We start from the raw sequence: 24,846 nt of genomic DNA on the forward strand, positions 1-24,846 counted from the left end.
GGTGAGCATAAGAGACTTCTTTCAAAAGCATTACAAAAATTGTATTACAATCTTTTGACATGTAATGTAATTGTTTGTTTATTTGTATTATCCAGCATTTTAATACTGATGCCTACAGACACAACATTCCAGTTAGTATCCAACTGAGCACACCAGTGCTTTGAAAAAGAGAGAGAGAGAGAGAGAGAACCAAAATAAATGGCTTCTATGAGATATATTTTTTATAGCACAAGGAAACTTTTCTCTGCGTTTGGGAAGAATAACTGTCTCTGTTCCCCTTCATGCTTTCACTATGCATAATAAAACCAATGTCACATGATACAATGGGAATCATATTTTAAACAGTGAGCAGAAATCCATTCGTCTGCAGTATTCTTGCGCTGACTGAGCAAAAGTTTGGTGCAGACCTGAAGCAGTATTTGAGAAGCATAATGACTTTCTCCATCTGAATGACTCTGGGCCACAGGTGTACTTTATAATGAGTCTATGTGTCTCAGATATGGCTATGGTCTCAGAGTGCTACTGTGATTGATAGGTTAGGAGATCTATCACTCAAAATTTAAGCTAAGATGTATAGAGAAATACACAAACGGATGATCGAAAACTTTAGAGAGAAAAATAATTGTATTGTGGCCTACCTGTCAAACTGTAATCAAAGTAATGATTTTATATGAGTCCTGCATTAGTATTATATAATGATGTTTTGTGTTTTAAAGGTGTTTTAAAACCAGTGGCGTAATAATGGATATGTAAGGCAAATTTAAATGCACAAAGCCTCAGCAATAGCAGCAAATGAAGTGTGCTTTAAAGGTGCTCCACATTAAAGCCACTGTGGAGATACTATCAGGCTTTCAAATGAGCCCAATTAGAGGCAAGGAAAGCCGAATGGCAATTTTATCATTAGCTCTTCTGAGTAATTCACTAAATTAGAGCAGCTCTTGTTAAAGTTTAATTTTGAAACATTCTGAATAGATGGTGATAATTGCCACAAAGTAATAATGAGTTTTGGGCTAACTCACTTTAAACAGGCTCAAAATGAGGTTTGCATAAATTGTAGATGACCGTTGTTAGATTTGTAAGACATTTTAACATTTGTTTGATTGTTACAAAGAGGGGGTTAAAGGAGGAGGTTCATTAGTGAAACAAACTATGCAATAACAGCAACTGAAAATGCTGTTGTATTTTTATAAAATTCATAGCTCATCATTATTGTAGCATTATGAAAAAAAAAATTCTTTCTTGGGCCAATAATGAAGAGGTCAAAAGTTCAGCAGGGAAATCATTTACTAACCCTTGTGTTTTTTCCAAACCTAAATTACTTTCTTTTTTATGTAAAACAAAAAAGATCTCATGTTTTGAAAAACTGTATTTACATATAAAAGTATATTTAATAGTTTCCATGGAAACAGATGCATCATACAAGTGGCTTGTCAGCACTGAGCAGGCAACATGCCAGGGTCATAGTTTAACATGGCAAGCACATCACTTAAAACTATGATTTTAACCCAAACTGACATTGTGAGAGGAATGTCACCTGCCAAGTCATACCAGGTTTTTGGGCTTAAATTTACCTTTAGCCTAAAAGTCTACTGGGGTTTGTTTAATTGTCAACAATTTTAATCCAGCCATGTTGTCTAAAAAATACAATCTGGGACAACTCCCAGAACCACACTGAGTATTAATTACCAACAGAATCTTTATGTTGGACATTTATTAAATGGCAGACACATTTGTTTCCCTAGACATATAATCTTTAATTAAAGGCAAATAAGTATCATTTTGTAAGTTCCTTGGCATAGTGTTGAGCATTTATCTCTTCACTTGAGTCACTTAGTGGGAAGATCTATCTATCTATCTATCTATCTATCTATCTATCTATCTATCTATCTATCTATCTATCTATCTATCTATCTATCTATCTATCTATCTATCTATCTATCTATCTATGCCTAGCTGTCTGCCTATAGATCAGTTATGTAATATATGTATGTAATCAGTTTGAGTTTAAAAATAAATGTAACAATTTAAAGATTATATTCTACATTTTATTCTGCATCTCATGCTCTTTTATACATGAAAAAAGTCATGCTTTGTCATGCCAACATTCACTGTTTGTCTTGACAAACTTTGCTTTATTGTTATTATTTAATACTAATTACAGTTTTGATTCCGCTTACATTTTGCATCATGCTTGCAACCCTTATTGAACTGAAATTTCTTAATTAGATTCTGAATGATGCACATGCTGTTCTGAAAAAGACACAAATGTTCAGAATTCAAGCAGGTTAATGAATGCAGGATTTACTATTTTAATAGTTATTTGTTATTAAATTATTATTGTATGGATGTGAAGCAAGCCACTTCTTACATGACGGCACATAAGAGCATTTTAATGATAAAGCTTGTATTCTGTATTCACAAACGATTTGTTATTTGTTAACAAATGTGAAGTCCAACACAAAGTTTTCCCTTTCATAGATGTGCAAATAGATGAAAGTTTAAACACCTATGTGGAATGGCCTGAGAGCAAATTATAGCAAAGATCCTAATTAAGCTCAAACATAGCTCAAACATCATAGGTTGTGTGTTATGTATATCTCTTTTTTTTTTTTTTTACCTGTTAAAACACTCATCTCATTACAGCATCGTGCAACAGAGTGTCACCTGTACAGTGATAACACTTTAAAACAAGAGACACAATTACCAATTTACAACTGTTTGTTCTGTTGTATCGTCACTGGAATTGTAGTTACTTCTGAGCATTGGTGTGAACTCAACTTGTGAAATGTTTAGCTTTTTTCTAACAGGAAATAGGAGTTTTCTCTTTTCAGTATAAGGTATATTGAATTGATAAAAACTGATTTGTGTCATAGGGATAAGAGTCTATTGCAAGGATGTTTGAAAACAAAGTGTAAGCACGCATTCAATTACAGTTTTTGTTATGCCACAAATTATCAATTGCATTGTTAAACAACTGAGAGGCTGAATTACTCACCGTTGCCAAATATGACAGCCTCTTGAGAGAGAGAGAGAGAGAGAGAGAGAGAGAGAATATTTAGATTTTTTAGAAGCTTTCACCACAATCTCCATAATCACTACCTTGCAAAAAAAAAAAAATGCTTGCTGTTGAAAAAAATGAGACAATTAAGGTCTGTTGTCCTGGTCCAGCTATTTTCTTCAAGAGACCTAAATTTAATGAATGACACAATGAGGTAATTTTATTTTTAGTGATGTGATACCATAGTATACTCCAAAATCCCTGCCTTCCAATTGGGTCCGGAGGGGCCTAGCCACCCGCATTGCCCTGAAAAGAGTTTCTGATGGCATGTGAATCAATGCACAGCTTTGGAGGTTAGTAGCTACTCTAAAACACACACACAGAGTTCTCTTATCCACCCACTGTTAGGTAGGCGTCCTCTCTGATGCTCAGTATTGGAGAGAGTGAGAGAAAGTAAGCTGTGATGGATGGGTGAGTGGTAGAGACAGAGTAGAATGACGGATGGGTGAGAAAAGAACATACGTGAAAGCTACAATATTGAATTTTAAAGTGACAATTAAGCTTTGTTGTTCACTTGAAAGTGTGAAAGCCTCTTTTCTCAATCCACTTGTATTCAGAGAGCTTGTGTTTTTTTCCCCCTTGACTGTATTTTCTGTACCAAAGACTTTGTGGTTTTGTGCTGAAAGTTGGGTATTATGTATTTGGTGTCAAGGGATTTGAGCCATTTATTCAAGCAATTGTCTCTTGGAAGCATTTTTGGGCTTTCTAGGTTTATTGCTGGAGTAATTGCATGTTAAGTATTGTGTGGGTTAGGCCATCCTTAAAAATATTCTTGTTTGCCGTAACCCGACCGACCCTGTCAATTTAGGACCGACTCAAATTTTTTTAATATAAATTTCCTAGGCCTACATACAAACGAAGGCTATCTTCCTTAATTAAAAAAAAACCTGTGACGTCATCTATGTTTACACTATTGGTTAACGGATGTCACACTATGGCCTGTGCGTTCGCTTCGTCTCCTCTCATTCATTGTCAGAGTCAACGGTTCGTGCTTGGTAATGATGGCTGCGGCTGCAGTAAACAAAATGTTTGCGGTCACTGTTCAAAGTCATACGGGTTCGGGCACCATAATGCATCTAAAAAATGCATTAAAACAGCTCGACACCGCTTTAACTTGGCACGAAGTTCTGGAAAACAGTGCACAGATCTTTTCCCCTCCCTTCTCCCATCTAGTCTAAAACCGTGTCCGTGTCGACTGTCACTTTATGTTTGAAAATCTATTGCACGAATCGATTGGACCAACCAACACAAGTTTCGAAAACTAAAATAGGAAACTGATTTTAACGACCTTCTCTCGGAGCGGTCGTTTTTTTTTTTTGGAACACGCGTCACACAGCAACTGCAGCTTCGGACACACACGCATAACAGCAAATAATAGGCCTACTTCTGCACAATGTTTCTCTTTTTACAACAGAAATGTGAATTCTGCCGGTATTCAGACAGATTCAGTCTAGAATCGCCTAGGGCTGTCAAAAAAGCTGAAAAACGAAATTCAAATTTTTACTTAAATATGATTAAAAAATTCGAATTGTATTAGAATTTAAAATGCATAATTTCAGTTAGGGTGAAGAAAAGCTTTTTGCTTCTCTTCTGAGGCCTCAAGATAGCGCATCGAGCAAAATATTACTGCATGTTTATTCAAAGCATTAGAATACATGACTTTAAAAAAACAACATAATATTTACAATTATTTTTATGAACCAATTATTATTAATTAAGTTGCTTAAAGAACTATAAACAAAACAGCGTCATGCATGCATTGTGAAATAAATAAAAAGGGCGGAAAACCAGTCACACAGAATACATTTTTTTCATTTAAAAAGATGAGATGCAGTAGGATGGGGAACAAAAACCCAACATAAAGTCTCGAGATATTTTTAGACCATTAAATAAAATACATTAATTTTACATGTCTTTCTAAACATGCAGCTTTCTTGTGCGAGATGCGAGTCCCTCTAGAAAATGCGCGAAATATGCGTTCTGGTTTCGGCTTGGTTTCAGTTTTGATGTAAACAAAATCTTCTCCACATTGATGTTCTCTTCTTTTTTTTCTTTTTTTTTTTTTGTAGTGGCTTCAACTGGATAGGCTAACATAACCTTATAATGCAATGCCACATACATCGTCATCGCATCTCGTGCGCCACTGATAAAGATCAAGTATACTTCGGCCGACCGCACACTGTCTGCATTATGCATTTTTTGAGACCGCGGGGACGGTGAGCGTACACGAGGTGAAAGATGAGACAGCAGCTACTGCATGTCGAGCTCGTCCGCCTTTGAAAATTGTGTAGACACGGCTGTGCACGAAGCGAGATGGAATGGAACACGGACTGTGAAGTACCGGGGGGCTCATAAGGCAGCTTCCTTAATGCACACCTAAAATGTGGATTTTTATTTTAAATTCGACGAATATTCGAAATTCAATATTTTTTTTGACAGCCCTAGAATCGCCTATGCGATTTTTTGTTGTTGTTGACATTTCTAATCGTAAACATAGCCATGTTGAAGCCTGCAGTAAATGTTTTGCATTATGGCAGTCCACTCTGCTTATTGTTTTTCGAGAATGTTGCACTCCTGTTTGTCATTGTGCACGTAACGTCACGCCAATAAATCATCAGAAATATTGGTCTTTGCATTCGTCCTGCCTGTTGTCCGTGGATTTACCTATATTTGGTCTTATTTGCTGTATAAAACTTATTTAGACATGCAAAATCGATTTTACAATCGATTCAATGAAAACTTGTCACTCAAATCAAACAGGATTTCTTTCACAAAAGTTACAACCCAAGAAAGCAAAGTAAACGGTCTCTCATTTGTAGGTTGCATTGATACAATATGGTGGATGCAAGTAAAACAGTATAACAGTACCTCATTTTTTTTCTTCTCACCTGAAATTCATGCAATAAACATGTTTTTGACACAGATTTTAATTTGTTTGTGGTCTATATAGCCTGCATCAAAATGAGGTTTGCAATTATGATCCCAAAGGCACGTGTTGAAGACCCAGTCAGTGACGTCACAATATGCTAATTTGTTTAAATTCATACCTACGTCATCACCATCACCAAAATGTTCCTTTTTTTTTACATTGAAACTTGAAAAAAAATATATAGACCGACCTACCGACCCTTTTTTTTATTTTATTACTGTTACTGCAAACCAAAATATTTTTAAGGATGGCCTTTCACAGAGACTTTTGAACTCTGTAGTTCTGTGCATTAGTCATCATGACATCGGAGATACCATAGATTATCTTTACTTACCATTTTGGCATGATATTTCTCCTAAAAAAATCTTTTAAACATCAAACCTACTTAATCTAAAACTAAAAAATAAAAATTGAAAATCTATTTTAGGTTTTAGTTTGTCCAGACATTTGCTGACTTTTGCACAAAACTCATTTTTAGCCAAAAATATACAATGTACTTTTGTCATCCCTGCAAGTCTGAAAATTAAAGTTTGCCCCAAAATGAATTGTAATCATTTACTCACCCTTATTTAAAACATAATATAACATAAGATATTGTTTTGAACATGCGACCTCTAGCAGCTAAACCAAACTTACATATTGTACCTTTAAGCTCAATGTTGAAACAAACATGTTTCAATCAAGTAGCTCAATCGGAAATTGTTTCCTAAATTTTTTAATTATATTCAACTGTCTTTTACATTATTATATCTGAGAGGTGAACCTCAAGTCAATATTCTGTTGTGAGCTGCAATTCAAATTGCATTACTTTATCATTCTCAAATATTAAGTCGGACCTTGTGAAATATCATTAGCATTAACTGTCTGTTTTATAACCTTAACTAGATGAGATTATATGATGAGCAGGAAATCTTTGGTATCTCTGTGGGCTGAAATGCACCACTGTGGTCTAGCGAGTACTTTGTGAGGTCTCTCAGTTCAGATCGAGGCCAGCTGTCATTCAGCAATATTAGTTTAAAGATCACAAAGCTAACTGCAGTTTTGAAACCACATCAAGCAATCATTATTTGAAACACAACTTTAGACAGAAAATACATCTCACACAAGCCTATAATTTTTTTGTCCCGCTGCATTCATGGTGTTTACAGTTTGTCAATAATTTCTTACATATTTCCAATAACAACGTCTTATATGGACATAACTATGCCTTGCATTGATCTAAAATCCACAGGCTTTTTAATTGAGTCCGATCGAGTATGTCCCTATAATGGAGTGAAGTATTCTCTTTTTCTTCCAAAGTAAATAAATCATATTGATTGCAAGAGAAAACCAGGACAATCCAGTTTAGCCATTTGTGCTTCAAGATACCCCTAGTTCTACCCCTTGGACTGCTTCAGTTTACATGTGCCTTTGGCCTCCATTGCCTCCCAGCGTCTTACTGGTGGACCTTCTTATGTTTGTTTGTGTATGCTGTCCTTGCCTCGCCCTTCTATCTCATATTTGTAATGGGCATCACTCGATAGCATTTGGGGTTGATTGGTGTTGAAGGAGCACACCCAGCTGTACACATACACGTTTGTTTTCCAATCATGGTGGAGTCTTTCCATTAATTTCTGTTTTTTTTTTATCTAAGCAAATTATATTTTCAATCTCTTAACCTTAAAGCTAACCCTCACACAAACTTATTTGCATGTTTAGAGTTTAATTAAAACATTATTTAGTATGTTAAATATGTTTTCCTCATGTGGACCATACAGTGTTGGTGATTTCAGGTTTTGCTATCCCTTTGGGGTACATGTTAGCAAAACCTTTCCAGTCTTTTGCTCGGAATACTCAGGTAAAGAAGGGAAGGACGGGTGAACTGGAGCAAATGAAATTGAGAGAAGAGATAGAAAGATAAAGCGAGTGATAGAGAGTTCATCTTCTTGGTCAGATGCTATTGATTCTTATGTTATTACATGCATTATTCATAGGAAATCTCCTATGTATGAGCGGAGATATATACAAGAGGAGCATTGGTTGAAAAATCCATTCGTCTTCCTCACTAGGGGATATCTGTGCAATGTGCAATTTTGTTTCTTTGTCATGGCCCTAGTTGAGATTGTTGAAAACATCAAGGTGTGTCTATGACTATAAAAAAACAATGATATTGAAGTAGAGAGATGGGTTAGTGTACAGCAATATTGAGTTTTTGTTTTTGTCTGTCTTTGTGACATATGCAAAAGATGGATTGAATATTGGTTTGCTGTCAGAAGCTCTATAGCTTAGATGTGTATTTAATTAGAATTACAGGGAAGAATGTATTAATTCTTGAGTTCAGTAAATTTTTTGCATTAAACATATTACAAATAATGAATTAGGCTTCTGTCTTATCTTAATCTCTTAAATTCCTAAAAGCACTGTCTGAAAATGAAGAATGTTTTCAATTTGTGTTTTTGTTGCCTAGTAAGATTCTTTTTTACTGTTTTTGAAAGAAGTGTCTTATGTTCACCAAGTAGAAAAGGCAATATTGTGAGGGGTGTGTGTGTGTACCTGTAATGGCAAATCTGAATTCTTTTTTTTTACATTTTAACATTATTTCTGTCATTCGTAACCAATTTACTGTAGTGTGTCCTCACTCAATAGTACGTCTTATGTCAATTTTAAAATAAAATGGATTTGGCTTATCATTTGGAATTTAATATGAGCCTACATGTATATGAAAAATGTATAATAAGAATTTTAAAAGCCGACCACTGAGGCTGTTTTTTGGATATAGTGGCATAGCAAAACAAACCTGCAATACAGGTGTTGGTGTGTAAAATTGTAATACTATAACACGTAACAAGTATAACATGTACTTTTAAATTGTAATATTGTAACACAGTGTACATGTTGTTGTAGTATTAGTGATCAAAATCCAAGCATTTGGCCACCTGTTCTTGCCAGATAAACTTTTTGTTAACAGATGATGTTGTTTCTAGACACGCTCCCAAAAAATATTTTCCAAGAAAAGCTTGCCAAGACTGATTTTTACTTATCCACTGGGTGAAAACTGCAACAATATGAGTAACACAAACTCATAAAGTTACATTTATTTTTTCTTTCTGTTTCACTTACGGTTTTCTCTCTTTGTCTTTTTTGTCTCTCTTATAGTTAGTACTGAAAACAGCAATGTTTTGGCTGTTAAAATACTCTGAAGTTAGTATGGGTAGTACAGTCTCCTCAGGCTCTCTGTTGTCCACATGCACCCTCTGTTTCATCACTTCCTCTGTTTCTTCCTTTCTTCATCTCATAGCTAACTGGTGTCATCAGGGGAACTGCTCAAGATCCCGGGCCCTATGCATAGACAGTCCTAATGCCCCCATCCTTGAAAATATATATTCCAGACTTTTCAAGGGCCCTCTGTCAGGATGGGTGGTGGAGGGATGAACTCAATTGCAGACAGTTGTCACAGCAACACAGTTTAATGAACAAATAACAGGAAAAACAAAACCCACGAGGGGGCAAAACAAGGGCTAGACAGACGAAGGATGACTAAACTAGACTAACACTTGACAAACTAGACTACAACAGAAACAGGAACAAACTATTAACATGACAAGACTCTCGACAGGCTTACTCACGGACAGCTCAAGGTTAGACAATGTACCGACACAGGACAGAGAACATGAGGAGATTAAATGGGGAGCAAACTAATCAGGAACAGGTGACACAGGTGAAAGCAACAATCAAATGATTACGAGATGATGACAAGGGGGCGGGGTAAGGTGACAAGACAACGCAAGCACATGGCCCAAACAAATGGCCATGTGCTTGCACATAAAACATGGGCCTGTCATGATCCTGCCCCAAGACCAGGAAAATCAGGACACGAAGGCAGAATCATGACAGAACCCCTCCCTTAAGGAGCGGCTTCCAGACGCTCCTCAAGGGAACATCAAACACGGGACATGACTGACTGAGACAGAGACACAAACCAACAATACATGACAAATAGCAATAAAGGCAGACACGAAAACACGACAACAGGGTTTGGATTAAACAACAAAAATAACAAACACGGGAGGGGGGGCGGGGGTACAACAAAGTTCATAGGGGGCAGTCCAGGGTGAACAAGTGGACTGGGGGTCTTGGGTGGACAGGACGATGGCTGATGGCGAGGGGTCCGGGCAGACTTCGATGGGGACACATAAGGAACAGTCTTGGGAGAAACAGTCCGGGGTGATGTGGTGACAGGGGTGACCGGGGAAACGCACAGGGGTACAGAGGGCGAAGAAACAGGAAGCCCGACCGGGGAAACAGCAGGGGACACAACAGGACACATGACTGGGGTGTAGCAGGCGGCCGAGGAGCGGAGAGAGGAATGGAGCTCACAGAATCTGACTCAGAACCCACGCTCCACATCTCCGCCTTGGAAACAGCGTTGTCAGTAGCGTTATCTGTAGCAGTCTCTGGAACAGCGCTCACGGCAGCTGACTGGGGTTCGGCGCTCACGGCAGCTGACTGGGGTTCGGCGCTCACGGCAGCTGACTGGGGTTCGGCGCTCACGGCAGCTGACTGGGGTTCGGCGCTCACGGCAGCCGACTGGGGTTCGGCGCTCTCGGCAGCCGACTGGGGTATGACGCTCACGGCAGCCGACTGGGGTACGGCGCTCACGATAGCGGGCTCTGGGACAGCACCTGGGACAGCGCTTACAGTAGCGGGCTCTGGGACAGCACCTGGGAGAGCGCTTGCAGTAGCGGGCTCTGGGACAGCGCTTTGGACAGCGCTTGCAGTAGCGGGCTCTGGGACCGGCAGAGATGAAGGGCGAGAGGCTCCCTTTCTCCTCCTCTTCCTCTTAGGTCGCGGTGTGGTAGTCATAGCCGGACTTGTGACTGGTTGGAGAAGCTCAGCGGGATCTGTGACTTGCGTTGGATGGGCAGTCTCAGACAGCGCTGACTCAGCCGAGGATGACTCCGACGAAGAATCCCACGAAGTCCGTCTCCCTCGTTTACCATGAAGATTAACAGGCGTGGGAGGTGCCTCAGGACTTGAGGAGGGATGTGCCTGATCCCCCAGTGTTGCAACGGCCAGGAGACGACCCTCTGGGATCACTGGCAGCTTGGCCGAAGGTGGGGACCTCGAGGGGGAGACCTGCAGCTCCTCCTGGGAGATACTCTCCCATAGTTGGGCATAGTTCCGCAGGATCCACTTACCCTCGGACGAGTAAGGGAGGGTGACCCTCTTCTTGTCAGTAGGGGATGACAGCCAGCATTGTTTGCGGAACTCCAGTTGTCGCTGGAGTTCGGAGGACCCCCTGTCTGCTGAGTTCCTTCTTGGTCGGTACATTCTGTCAGGATGGGTGGTGGAGGGATGAACTCAATTGCAGACAGTTGTCACAGCAACACAGTTTAATGAACAAATAACAGGAAAAACAAAACCCACGAGGGGGCAAAACAAGGGCTAGACAGACGAAGGATGACTAAACTAGACTAACACTTGACAAACTAGACTACAACAGAAACAGGAAAAAACTATTAACTTGACAAGACTCTCAACAGGCTTACTCACGGACAACTCAAGGTTAGACAATGTACCGACACAGGACAGAGAACATGAGGAGATTAAATGGGGAGCAAACTAATCAGGAACAGGTGACACAGGTGAAAGCAACAATCAAATGATTACGAGATGATGACAAGGGGGCGGGGTAAGGTGACAAGACAACGCAAGCACATGGCCCAAACAAATGGCCATGTGCTTGCACATAAAACATGGGCCTGTCATGATCCTGCCCCAAGACCAGGAAAATCAGGACACGAAGGCAGAATCATGACACCCTCTCTTCCTTTGGGGCCCTGGTAATCAGTACTGGTTTTACCCCCAGTCCGACGCCCCTGGGTGTAATTCAAGTTTATGATTTGTCTGAAAAGGAGGACTGAATGTGTGTAAAGCTTTTGTCTATAAATTAGCTCAACAATTAGTCAGCTTATACACACCTTACATGCAGATCTGGAACACTCTTTCTCTCTCTCTTGCTCTCATTCTGTCTTCATAACTAATGGTATCCATGCGTGTATCATGTGAAAGTTACAGGGGTTTAGTGTACATGGTCATGACAGCAACAGAAAGAATGGAAAACTGTGCAGACAAGGTTGGAAAGTGTTTTATTATCACATTAGTCTCATGGTAACAGCTGTAATGTCTTGTGGCTATACTTTTGAAAGTGTACACAACATTCAATGTTTTATTTTCAAAAACTGGAGAATGAGATATTTTGTAATAGTGTGAAATCACATTTACAGGCCATTTTACTTTGATAATGTGATGTATTTTTATATATATATATAAAAAAAAATATTTATATATATATATATATATATATATATATATATATTAAATGAGGAAAAAATGCATGCAGAAATTTTATTTTATCCATTAGGAATTGATTTGATCTCAAAATGTTGTCTCTATAGGTGGTTAGATTGGAGGGGTAGACAAATAAGAAGGTCTAAAAGATAAAAAGAGTATTTTAGAGTCACAGCAACCTCTATTTTTAACATGCACCATTGTGTTATTCAGTTGAACACACCAGATCTGTAAAAGTAACTAGAACAGGACCATCTTTTGTTCCTGAAAGCATCTGAATACAGAAAGTCCTTCCTAATGTTTCAATCGTCTGATTCTGTTACCAAATAGTGGAAAGCTAATGTAATATTGTCCACTGTTATTGCCGGAGACATTAAAGAGAAAATCTGATGATATGCTTATGAAAGTGTATATGTGACCTTATGTGTTTGCAAGATAAGAGGAGCTATATTACTAAAAGGCCATTATCAGAGCAAAGGGATGATTCTCATTCCAGCTGAGTTTAATATAAGCGAATGTTGGGTCTTCATGGTTTTTTGGTTCATGGTTTTCATGGGTCTTCACAAACTATTTTCTATCCCCTTACCTTAAACCTAAACCCTTACACAAACAGGGGTTAACCCTGTGATTTAAAAGCTTTGCAAGGTCAAAATGTACTGGTATTACTATCAATGCGGGGACATTTGGTCCAAACGATGTAGTGAATACCAGGACACACACACACTCACATACACAAAGGTTTATTTTATAAGATATATAATAAAATATAACTCTGAGTTCTTTCATTGTTTTTATATTTTAATTTTCTGTGTCCGAAACCTAACCTTCATAAAATCCTGTGCACAAAATTAGATTGTGATCTAAGCATGATTTACCCGATTTTTGAGCATTTTTAACTTGTATGGAATCATAAAATGTCCTCACAAGGAGTGAAGACATTTGACACTCAAAGTATAGGCAAACCTGAATATACACACACCAAAATTAGTTATATGTGTTTGTTTGTTTGTGTCATTCTGTGAGTGTGTGCCCAACCCCTCTCAGCTCAAACATCACTGGTCAGACTCAGACACTGTCAGACAAACACTGCCCAAGGTAAGGGCTTCAATCTCTCGCACCATTAAACTTACAGCTTGACATATCATTAGTTCCCGGAACTACTGGCGCATATAAAGTGAGTCCAAACCTCTGAGACCACACTGAAAGTCTAAATTCAAAAATTAATTGAAAATAAACAAAATGTTTTTAATTTTTTAAAACAAAGAAACAACACAACCCTTATAACTGCTAATAAAATTTGTAATGCAATTTGCTTTATTTTTTTTTTTACAAATCTAATGGTCATTAGAATGATTAAGTGACTAATCGGTGATTATTTCACAGATTTAAACAGTAGGCTTTGATTGATTATTCAGCTTTTACAATTAGTTAAAATATTGAGTTACAAATATTCTAACTTATATAAATAAAACAAAGTAATCACTTTTGAAAATTACTTATTTAGTACTTATTACTATTGTACTATTACAGTTCAAAATGTTTTTAGAATGTAAAATAAATATATTTGGCACACAGAATGAGATGACAAAGAGACTTTTGCATACAGTTAATTAAATGGTAAATGATAAAGAAACTGAGTGATGCATCAATCTGCCTAACATTTTCTTTTGTAAGTCATAATTATATAGAACAAAATAAGGGTAAGTGATAAGGCTTCACAACAGTAGCTCTCTTAAAATACCTCATATTAATATAATAATCAAAAGAGTTCTGTGCTCCATCAAGCTTAAATCTATGCAAACCAAACTATCCCTTTAATGTAATATTCTTATTCTTAATGATTAACTAATAAAAAAGTTTCTGGGTCCTATAATACACCCCAGCGCAGCTCAAGTGTGTTTGCTAGTTTCAGTCAGGCGCTGTTCGCATTTTCCCATCCAGCGTCACATCGTTTAATTAGCAAATGCATTTGCGCTCATTTGTGCGCCCATGGGCGTGCTGGTCTAAAAAAGAGGTGTGTTCAGGTGCAGTGCTGGAGCATTGTTATTTTAAGGAGCTGAAAATAAATAGACTGCGCCATAGACCAACTCAAACCTGGTCTAAAGTCTGGCGCAATGTTTTTTTCTTTGTTATTTAAAGAGCGTGTTAGTATAGGCTGGTCCGCAACGCACGTACATGCTGCTTATTAAACACAGGTACGCACAGCAGCACACAAACATGCTGTAAGGATCCTGCCCGGTTAAGCACCCACACCTGTTCCAGATTATCAAGACACCGTATAAAAGCACTCTCAGTACCTCAGTTCCGGGTCAAGCCTCCAACAGGGATCGACCTCGTGAACATGTCTCCGACTCACCTCGTCTTCACGAAGACTCCAGCTGTAAAGTATACTCACATTTGAGAAAGTAACCTGTGTGTCTTTGTTCTCCTGTCTCCAGAATGCTCTAGGCATATTCCGTGATCTGAACTTCCCTACGTGCCTTGATATCTCCTGAGTGATCCTTCGACTATCGATCTCCCACTGCAAGAGAAGAGACAAGGATTTGAATCTCGTATTGTGTGGCTTTGACGTCTCGATCTATAAGCATACTCACCTGGCTTTCACAGCGGACACGAACTCCAGAAAACCCCGCACCAAGTTTGCACTTCCTTCCCTCTCACTATTCCATTGTAAATAAAGACTGTGTTGAATCCACTTACCTCTGCCTCCGAGTACTATCCTGACAGAAGGCTTGACGCAAACCGAAAAGGGAATTCAGCACTACCCAAGAACAGCCCTCAACGATGGTGCATATGGCAAGTTTAGTCTCACGACCAGTGCCCTTCTCTGGCCTGGAGGACGACTGCAACAGGTTTCTGTCTCAATGCTTACTCATCCTAGAGCAACACGCACCCCAATATCCCACAGAGAGATCAAAAATTTATTTTGTGATCCTACAATTAACCGGGGCTGCGTTGAGATGGGCTGAAGCGTTATTGTTTCAGGAAACTGCGGTCACCTCGTCCTTGAACAACTTCATACGCCATTTCAGAGAGGTTTTTGGGGAACCTACAAATGACGACCCTTCCACAGATGATCCCCTGTTAAGCCCCAGATGGGTTCCCGATCCTCAGTTAAACCCAGGAGAGGCTCCCGATGTCCAGTCAGTCCCCGAAGAGGCTCCCGATATCCTATCGGTCCCCGAAGAGGCTCCCGATGTCCTGTCAGTCCCCGATGAGGCTCTCGATGTCCCCGAAGAGGGTTTCAGTACTCCAGCTCAGGATTGCGCGGAGTCCCCTGCACTTCGGCCCTCCAGACCCGTGTCTCCACCTCGGCCCATCAGCCCGCCAGCTCCGCGCCGTCTCTACATCCCTTCGGCTCCACCGAGGCCCGTCTGCCCAAGGACTCCTCCGGGCTCCCTCATCCATCCAGACAAACCTCGGTCAGTCGTCGCTCAGCTTCCGCCATGGATTTCCGGGTCTCCGGCTTCATCTCGACCCTCCACCCCTTTGGCTTCACCTGGCTCCTCCCTTCCTTCAGTTCCCCTGTCATCCTCGCTCGTCCCATTGTCGTCCTGGTCGGCCGAGTCCTCAGCTCCGCCTCAGGCACGCGAGCCAGCCCCTCCGCCTTGGGCTTCCAGACCAGCGACGTCAACCTGGTCCGTTGAACACTCCGTTCCGCTGGTTCCGTCAAGCACCCTGGTTCTGCCTCCGTGGATCGGTCTCGGGATGTCGTCCAATTCCCCTGTTAAAGCTCCTCCCTGGTTCCTCCCACTGTCGGCTCCACCATGGTGTTGGCCTCAAGTTCTCCAGGCTCCACGTCGTTGCGGCAGACCCCCACGACTTTCGAAGAAAAGGAGTGGGGGGGTAGTGTAAAGATCCTGCCCGGTTAAGCACCCACACCTGTTCCAGATTAACGATCTCATCAGGACACCGTATAAAAGCACTCTCAGTACCTCAGTTGCGAGTCAAGCCTCCAACAGGGATCGACCTCGTGAACTTGTCTCCGACTCACCTCGTCTTCACGAAGACTCCAGCTGTAACGTATACTCACATTTGAGAAAGTAACCTGTGTCTTTGTTCTCCTGTTTCCAGAACGCTCTAGGCATATTCCGTGATCTGAACTCTCCTACATACCTTGATATCTCCTGAGTGCCTGAGTGATCCTTCGACTATCGATCTCCCACTGCAAGAGAAGAGACAAGGATTTAAATTTCGTATTGTGTGGCTTTGACGTCTCGATCTATAAGCATACTCACCTGGCTTTCACAGCGGACATGAACTCCAGAAAACCCCGCACCAAGTTTGCATTTCCTTCCCTCTCACTATTCCATTGTAAATGAAGACTGTGTTGAATCCACTTACCTCTGCCTCAGAGTACTAACCTGACACATGCCAAATATTACAAATTAAAGGATTGCAATGCATAAGATTTTTTTGTAGGCTAATTTATATATATATAAGGGGTGACCCCAAATAGATGATTCAATGAGCCTGAATCGACTACCAATCTCACAGTCGAATATGATTATGCCATTCTGACTATACTGTATGTGAGCGCTCAAATAGAACTTGCGGTTTTCTCCCAATAATTTAATATGCAGCCTATTATGATAAAGCCGTGAATAAGAATCTGAAAAGAAAGAAGCTTCAAATAAATATTTTAAAGTGTGTGAATAAATCCAACCACCCCTATAGATTTATGTTTCACTTTCCATAATCCGTGACCGACAGAGGAGCATCTTGGTGGCAGGGATTTAAAATTTTACCTAGACTTACACTGTAAAAAATGACTGTGATTTTAACAGCAAAAAACTGTGAAAATGCTACAGTACAAACCTGTTTACTGGTTAACGGTAACTTACGTTCCCAGAATTCTCTGCGTTGCATTTCAAATTTTGTTTGAATTTGATGTTTTTTCTTTGAAATAACTATGTTTCTTCTTAATTTTTTCTCATCTGTTATGTTTATTAGGTTTGTATGTTACATAAAATGTTGTTAAATTAATGTTTATTGCATATTTCAGTTTAATGAGTCTCACCATGATGGTTTTTAGTGCTTGTGTGAATGACACCGTGCACCTTCTATGTATCTTATTATTTAAAAGCTGCTTGTGATGGGCTTTGTTTCACCACATGACTCTCTCATCACCACCTGCTTTTTCTGCTTTACCAGTGTAATACAAAGGTACAAAACAGATTTCAGTGCTTCAATAAGTTCGTATAATAATATTATATCAGTTAAATTATGGTATTAAACTGTAAATATAAAGTAAAACCGTTAAACCTACAACAGTGTTACTGTATTTTTTACGGTATAATTCTGGTTTCTAGTTTTTTACCGTATATTTTACGGAATATTTTTAACAGTGTAGACTGACATGGGCAGAGACTGGATTTTTTCGAACAGGTAGGGTACAAGTGATTTCAAAACATTTCAGCCAGTGTATATATATATATAGTGAATATATTATTTACCTGATATAAAATGCATATGGTTTTGAGTCAATCGCTTCTTTGTAGTACTACAGTGATATCTCTACAGCGTGCGGCACGAGCAGGACAAACTACAAAGCAGAATATTAATAACTATGACTGGACTGTCACACACATACCATTGTAATGAGAACACCATTAAAATATTACGCTGTGAATTTTTAGAGTATATCTGCCGTGTTTCTGCACATTGTTTCGTGAAGAACGCGTCCACAAAAGGAGTTCGCATTCAGAGCCTCGCACACACGTTCATTTGCATTCGGGCTCTTTTTGCAGATAGCAAGCATATTAGTCCTAATATTAACGTCATGTTGTATAAATAACGAAGCATATTCTACATTAAATTATGAGTTTATTCCCATTAATTAAAAACGTGTTATCAAATGCTCACTCTACTGGTCATCTTCAGCGCGCACATCTTAAAACAGACATGCAGAACATTAATAACTACTGTCATATAGGCTTACTTTATAATGAGAGCACTATTGTAAAAATTGTGAATTGTTAGGGTTTCGCTGACGTTTAGTGTTAACTATCTTTTAATCAAAACATTAAAACATTATTCACCCCGTTTGTATCTGCGAGGCATTTGTTACATATTTTCCCTGTGTGTTAACATCAGTAATTTTGCCTGTCGAATGTCTGACTTGACTCAGTGTATTTTGCCCCGCCCCGCATATATATATATATATGCCTACATGTCATAATGGATAGTCATCACATGTATCAGAATTAGGCTATCTATTTGCTCACACACGAGCAGCTCCGTTTCATCTCAGAGACGCGTTCTGTCTTTGCGCTTGCCAAATTCTGCTGTGTAAATAGCAAATCCGTCATGGCACGAGCACAACTGGAACTTAAAGGGAATGGAAGATGAGACACTGATTGGTTTATTGCACGTTATGCCCAAAAAACACCCATTACTCATTAAGAGAATAGGGACAACCCGTTTAGACCATGCGCCCGAGCGAACCAACCGTTTTTCCGTCATTAAAATAGCAGTAGAGTGGATTTGGACACGTCCTGAGTGCAGCTGTGCCATGCGCTTTACACTTTGCGTTTAGATCGTTAAAATAGGACCCTCTGTCACTAGCTAGCTACACCTATCTCCACACTGGAGAGCTGCTTCCTAGCAGAAAATCAAGATGTAATTCCAACTGAAAGCGACACTGGCACAGTTTTTTTCATGTTAAATACTATAAAGCCGCTTTCTCTAAATGAATCTATTGTTTAAAGCGCTATATAAATAAATGTGACGTGACTGAAGTGCTGAATTGAAGAGCTGATTCAGTTTTTGCAGAAAAACCCTTTTTCTGTCTGGGCATTAAAATTCAAGTGAATGCACCAGTGTATGGGAGAAAACAGACCTTGCATATAGAAATGCTCAGTGTGGCCTATTTATGGTGTTGTTTGTGCTTAGAATATTGTGTGCATGTTTCTGTGTGTGAGAGGTTTGGAAAAGGGACAAAGACAGAGAGAGAGAAAGACACTCTGAGAGATACTCAGTTCTGAAGTTGTTGCAGTCTTCACTCAATAAAATACAACAAGCAAAAATAGCTATCAATCTACTGAGGCTCAGCTGGAGAGAATCAGCAACAGAACATGGAAAAGAAAGCAGTCATAATGACGGTTGATCTGCAGGGAGAATGGCTCATACTGTATAGTCCAACTATCAATACTGCCTTCGACCTTTTAAGGGTTTGCCGCATGAATCTGTTTTTAGCAGTTTTTCATCTAGATGAAACAGCTGTTCAAAAGGAAACTGTCCAAGGAGCATTGCTGGATTGAGTTCAATTGGATTACATGTAGAATTTAAGCTCATCAGTCATACCTGTTAAATAAAATAATATTTGTCCTTTAGTATGAACAGATGAACATGTCAATATAAAAATAATTAAAATGTAATGCATGTAAATACATGTTAATAATGATATTATAGTATATTATGGAAATTCTTAAAAATAAACACAGTTTAACAGTTGTTGTTCATTGTTAGCTCATGATAATACATTCATTTATTAATGTATTATTTTGTAAACCCTATTTCTTTCCTTGGAAAGCTTAAAAAAAAAAAACCCTTCCTTGCTTGACAGAATACCAAAACCATCTGCGTCAAAAGTACAGTAATTCTATGAAGGATAGACCAGTGTAAATAACAAAATGTATGCAAAAAATTTTTTTTTATTTGATCTTATTTAAATCATACCAGCAGCAAATCACATCTAGTGCCTTGCCATGTTCCACCAGTCCTCAGAGATAGAGAAGGGAAGATCTCTGATCTCTCTGAGTAAACTGTTCACTGAAGTGCTTCCCCGAAATCTTTTTATTTTCCTGAAGTCGATCATTAACGCCAACTCGTAAAGCAAGCCATTAACCACCCATCAGTATAGGCCAAAACCGGTGTGGCTGTTTAGCATATTTATGAACAGGAAGGTTTGGGAAAAAAGAGAACATATGTGTACACGCTTATTCAGGAAATTGCATATTTTACACAGAGAGCAAACCTCCACTGCAAGTTCATCGTTGCATGCACACACGCATGTCCAGACTTCACACACACATTTGTTTGGATGGTAAACTCAAAGTGGCTTACATTTTTCCCATTAAAGGGAGAACCAGAGACGGAGAGCAGAGTTTATTAACTGCGCAAAATGGGTAAGGGAGTGAATGGATAATGCACATTGACAGCACACACTCACAAACATGGTGCCTATATATGGGTCAGAGATTCAGATTTGTGAGAAGCACTTCTCTGATGAAGAACACGTGACTACCAAATAAAGCATTTTGATCCATTGACTTGCATTCATACCAGTGTGAATGTGAAAAAAAAAGAAAAAAAAAACCCTCTACAGACCAGTGGAGTAGATTGCATAATTTTACTATCTGATGTTTTACAGTATATGCAGAGCTGAGTAAATTGCTAACAAATTGTAGTCTGTTACTGATTCCAAATTACATGATAAAAATTGTAGTTACTGTAGTAACATAATCCATTACACATTTTAGGTATATAATCAGACTACTTTTAGATTACGTTTGACCTAATTTGTTTATCACATTGATTTAAATCGGGTAACATTGTACCACATTGATTTAAAAACACTAAGTTTAAGAAAATATTTTCAATTTGTTGTAATTAACAACATGAAGTGCATTAAACATTACGTCAAGGTTTCTCAAACTGGTGTTTCTAGAGCAGTGGTTTTCAACCTGTGGTATTGCAGGTGGGCCGCCAATTATTTTCTGTTCATTGCCAGTCCATTCTAGGGCTGTGCGATTAAAATAAATCGTTATAAAATCACGATTTGAGCGCGCATGATTTTTAAATCTCTTTATAGCACGATTTTAACAATCTAGCTTCTGAGTACGAAGTTATTAACCCAACAATAGCGGGGTCAGTAAATTTTTTTTTTTAAGTGGGCCGCGCAAACATATGTGTGTGGTTGTGTGGGCCGCGAGTTGAAAAAGGTTGGGAACCACTGTTCTAGAGGAACTGCAGGGGGTTTGTGAGTATAATGAAAAGCTAATAATTGATTAAATCATGAAAAATGCTATATTAAATTAAATATAAACTAACCTAAAAATAACATCAAAATAAAACATAAAAAATGAATTCTTTTATTTGTTTACCTGCATGTCATGTGACCATTAACCAACGTCAGAGAACTGTGAACATGCAAATATGATACTTATTTATTAAAATACTTATTTACAGTTATGACATTTGCTTTGTATAACTTTTGGTGCTATTGCACAGCTTCCTGGGTCAGCAGATACTCACAATATGATATTTTCAATATATGGGAAGGGTCACAAAGCATCCATGTACTACTCCTGGCTGCCTCAAAATCTCTGTGATTGAACGTCACAGGCTCTTAAGAAAATATGGGAACGAGATTTGAACCTGACATTTGATGGTGCAGAGTGGCAGGGAATCCAGGAATTTTTTTTTATTATATAATGATAGATGCTTTAATTGTATTTAATGATAGCCAAGTGGTGACCTTAAAGGCGTACTTGGGGATTAGTTTGGGTTGGGTTTGTTAACGGTTGCTTCTGAATCAGCTACTGTAAGTATGTTTTGTTATTAGTTTTTGATATTGTATTTGCTATTGACTATTCAAATGCGGAGTTTTGCACATAGTGTGTGTGTGTGTGCGCGCCTACAAGCTCATGTGTGTGTGTGTGTGAGAGAGAGAGACAGGGTCACATCACAGAGTCAGCTTTCTTAACTGTCTTAATAGTCACTGTGTCTGTCACACCACTCTGTTCCTCTTTGGGGCTTGAACTGATGGTAAAACTAAGGACATTATTAACGGTGTTTACATTTATTTTGAAAGATTAAGCTCACGATTATGAAAAGGGGCGTTACATTGCACTGGGTCAGTTGGCCAATCAGCAAACTGCGCTTGTCGAAAGGAAGGACTTTGTAAAAATTACGCTTCTGAGAGAGGCGGGGCATAGAGGACCTACAATAATGTACAGTATTTGAAAAATAAGGTGTTAAATTATGACCCTGCCGAGTGTGGCATGATGTTACAAATTTCTTACATTCTTACATTATTCTTACATTTTTTTGTAGCCCTTTTCTCAGACTTAAATTACTTTACAGAGATTCTTCATCATATAATCTGATTCAAATATACAGATAAGAGCTGAGAGGGGAAAAGAGGGTTGTTTGTTTTTGCAAGAAAAGAGGAACTATGTCACTAAGAAATTAGCATTATTAGAGCAAACATGATTCTCATGCCAAGTTGTGAAAAGGAGAGGAGAGCAGGGCGAGGAACACCTCCATCTCTCTTTCGTTGTCTTTCCTGCAGTTGTGTCAGATTGCAGTATTATCCCCTACGGGCTTTTAAAAGCACTTTCTGTTCTGCAAAAATGGTAATGATGATTATGTTGTTATGATGGCTTCAACTCTCTTTGTCTCTCTGTGTCTTTTTTTTCTTCTGTCTCTGTCTGTCTGCAGAGGATGAGTTGTAGCTATCTGCTATGTACCATCCTTCTCTTCGTGGCCGTTCTGCTTGCAGTCACAGTGACGGGGACCATTCTTCTTATGAACCACTACCAGGCTCCCCCCATGTCGGATGGCCCTCCTCATATTAGCACCAATCAGGATGAAGCCAATGCGTTGGTGACAGTCGAGAGGGGTGATGGATCACGCATCAATATCTTCATCGACCCCAACTGCCCTGATTATAACAGTAATTTCCTTCGGCTGGAAGGCGTGCAGACATCTTTGCTGCATTCGCTCACAGACCACGATACGGATCTCAAGTCCGTCAAAGGTCAGGATCGAGCGCTATTGGTTAACTTGGCAGAGGAAGTTGCTAAGCTGTCTGCCCATGCGGGACAGCTGAAGATGGACTATGAGTCTCTCAGAAGAGGGCAAAGCAACCTGGGACAGGACCTTAATACACTGCAGACTGAACAGAGCAGACTTATACAGGTAATGGTGTACAGATGCACACATATGCAGAACAGCTGCATCTTTAGAAGTACAAACATGTGGATAGTTGAAATAGCATGGCCATATTTCTTTCTATTTTTAAAGATTTTTGGTAAAAATTTACAACAAAATGTATATATGTTTGATTATATCACAGGAGTTTTTCACCTTTTTAATCACTCTTTTGTCTTCACTAACCTGTTAACTCATATTTTTGAACATAGACTTGAAAGAGCATGATCCAAACCTACATTTTTATAATTAATAACTGAAAACATTTTGTAACATGATTTTGAAGTAGCATTTTCATGGTAATGCAATGTTCGATTTTAAAATGGGTTTCAAGGGATGAATTTTGAGATTTTAAGTTTTCAAGTGATGTATAATTTCTGATGATTTCTAAAGTGTGATAGAGAAAAAGGCAACAAAGAAGACTTTTTGACAAAGGTCAGAACTCCTGTTATGATGTAGGTTTTTGGGGTGCACTCTTGCCATAAATGAATCTATTACTTTTCCTACATAATTTTTTATCAATAATCTATTTAGGAGTCTTAGACCTTTCCAACAATATATAGTTAGTCATGATAAGATTAGGATTTAATTGTAATATAGTGAATTAAACGTAGGCGTCTCACAGAGGGGACGGGTGACAGTTAACAGGCTAACTCATTTTTGTCATCATGCAGTGTGATGAATCAACTTTTGAACTGAATCAATTCAAAAGCTATTCAGAATAGTTTCTGCTGTTGTATAGCATGTCAAAACTCTTGACAAAAGTAACTACCCATTTACTTTTGACATATTAAGGGAACGCTCCACTTTTTTGGAATATAGGCGCATTTTCCAACTCTCCTAGAGTTAAACAGTTGAGTTTTACCATTTTTTTAATCCATTCAGCCAATCTCCGGGTCTGGTGGTAGCATTTTTAGCTATTTTCAGGGACTATTTTCAGGTGCTGCGTAATATCACTGCGCCTTCTTAGTACACGATGTAACTACAGAGTCAAGTTTTAAATAGTAAAAATATCGAAACTCTTTGGTCATTTTTGAGCGAGATGCTTACGGTCTAATCAGATTCAATGATCTATGCTAAGCTGAGCTAAAAGTGCTACCGCCAGACCCAGAGATCAGCTAAATGGATTCAAAAAGGGTAAAACTCAACTGTTTAAATCTAGGGGAGTTGGAAAATTAGCCTATTTTCAAAAATAGTGGAGTGTTCCTTTAATAGTAAAAGTTCTTTTAAAGTAGTTATTTTTTAACAGTTCTTCTTCGAATTGTGTTTTAGGAGCAATAACTTAGATGGATACAGTGGTGCACCAAAAAAAAACTAAAATCACTGTTACAATACAGTCTCTACATGAGCAGAACTGAGCAAGCGTGACTTCAGCTCAGCAGTAGTTTTTGTCAAACCATTGAATTTATGGGAAATGGATATAATCCATAATAAATTATGTTTTCGGGGAGAATAATGCTGTGTTAACACTTGCTATGTTTCCCTGAGTCTGAACCTCAGTCCAACTTCCACCCCGCTGGTCTGTTCTCACACTTTATACTATCTCAAACAGTGGCTCATTTGCAAAATACGTTTGTCATCAATGTAGGAC

General features: G+C 38.9%; 1 protein-coding gene across 1 annotated transcript in view; it reads left to right on the forward strand.

Annotated features, from left to right (window-relative positions):
* Positions 1 to 24,846, forward strand: part of fibcd1b (fibrinogen C domain containing 1b) — a 75,669-nt gene that overhangs the window by 9,907 nt on the left and 40,916 nt on the right. Inside the window, exon 2 of the mRNA XM_059550573.1 lies at positions 22,764 to 23,243. Coding sequence (XP_059406556.1) covers positions 22,764 to 23,243 — 480 coding nt within the window. The remainder of the gene's footprint in view (positions 1 to 22,763; positions 23,244 to 24,846) is intronic.

Source organism: Carassius carassius, chromosome 5, assembly GCF_963082965.1.
Source record: "Carassius carassius chromosome 5, fCarCar2.1, whole genome shotgun sequence".
Lineage (NCBI taxonomy): Eukaryota > Metazoa > Chordata > Actinopteri > Cypriniformes > Cyprinidae > Carassius > Carassius carassius.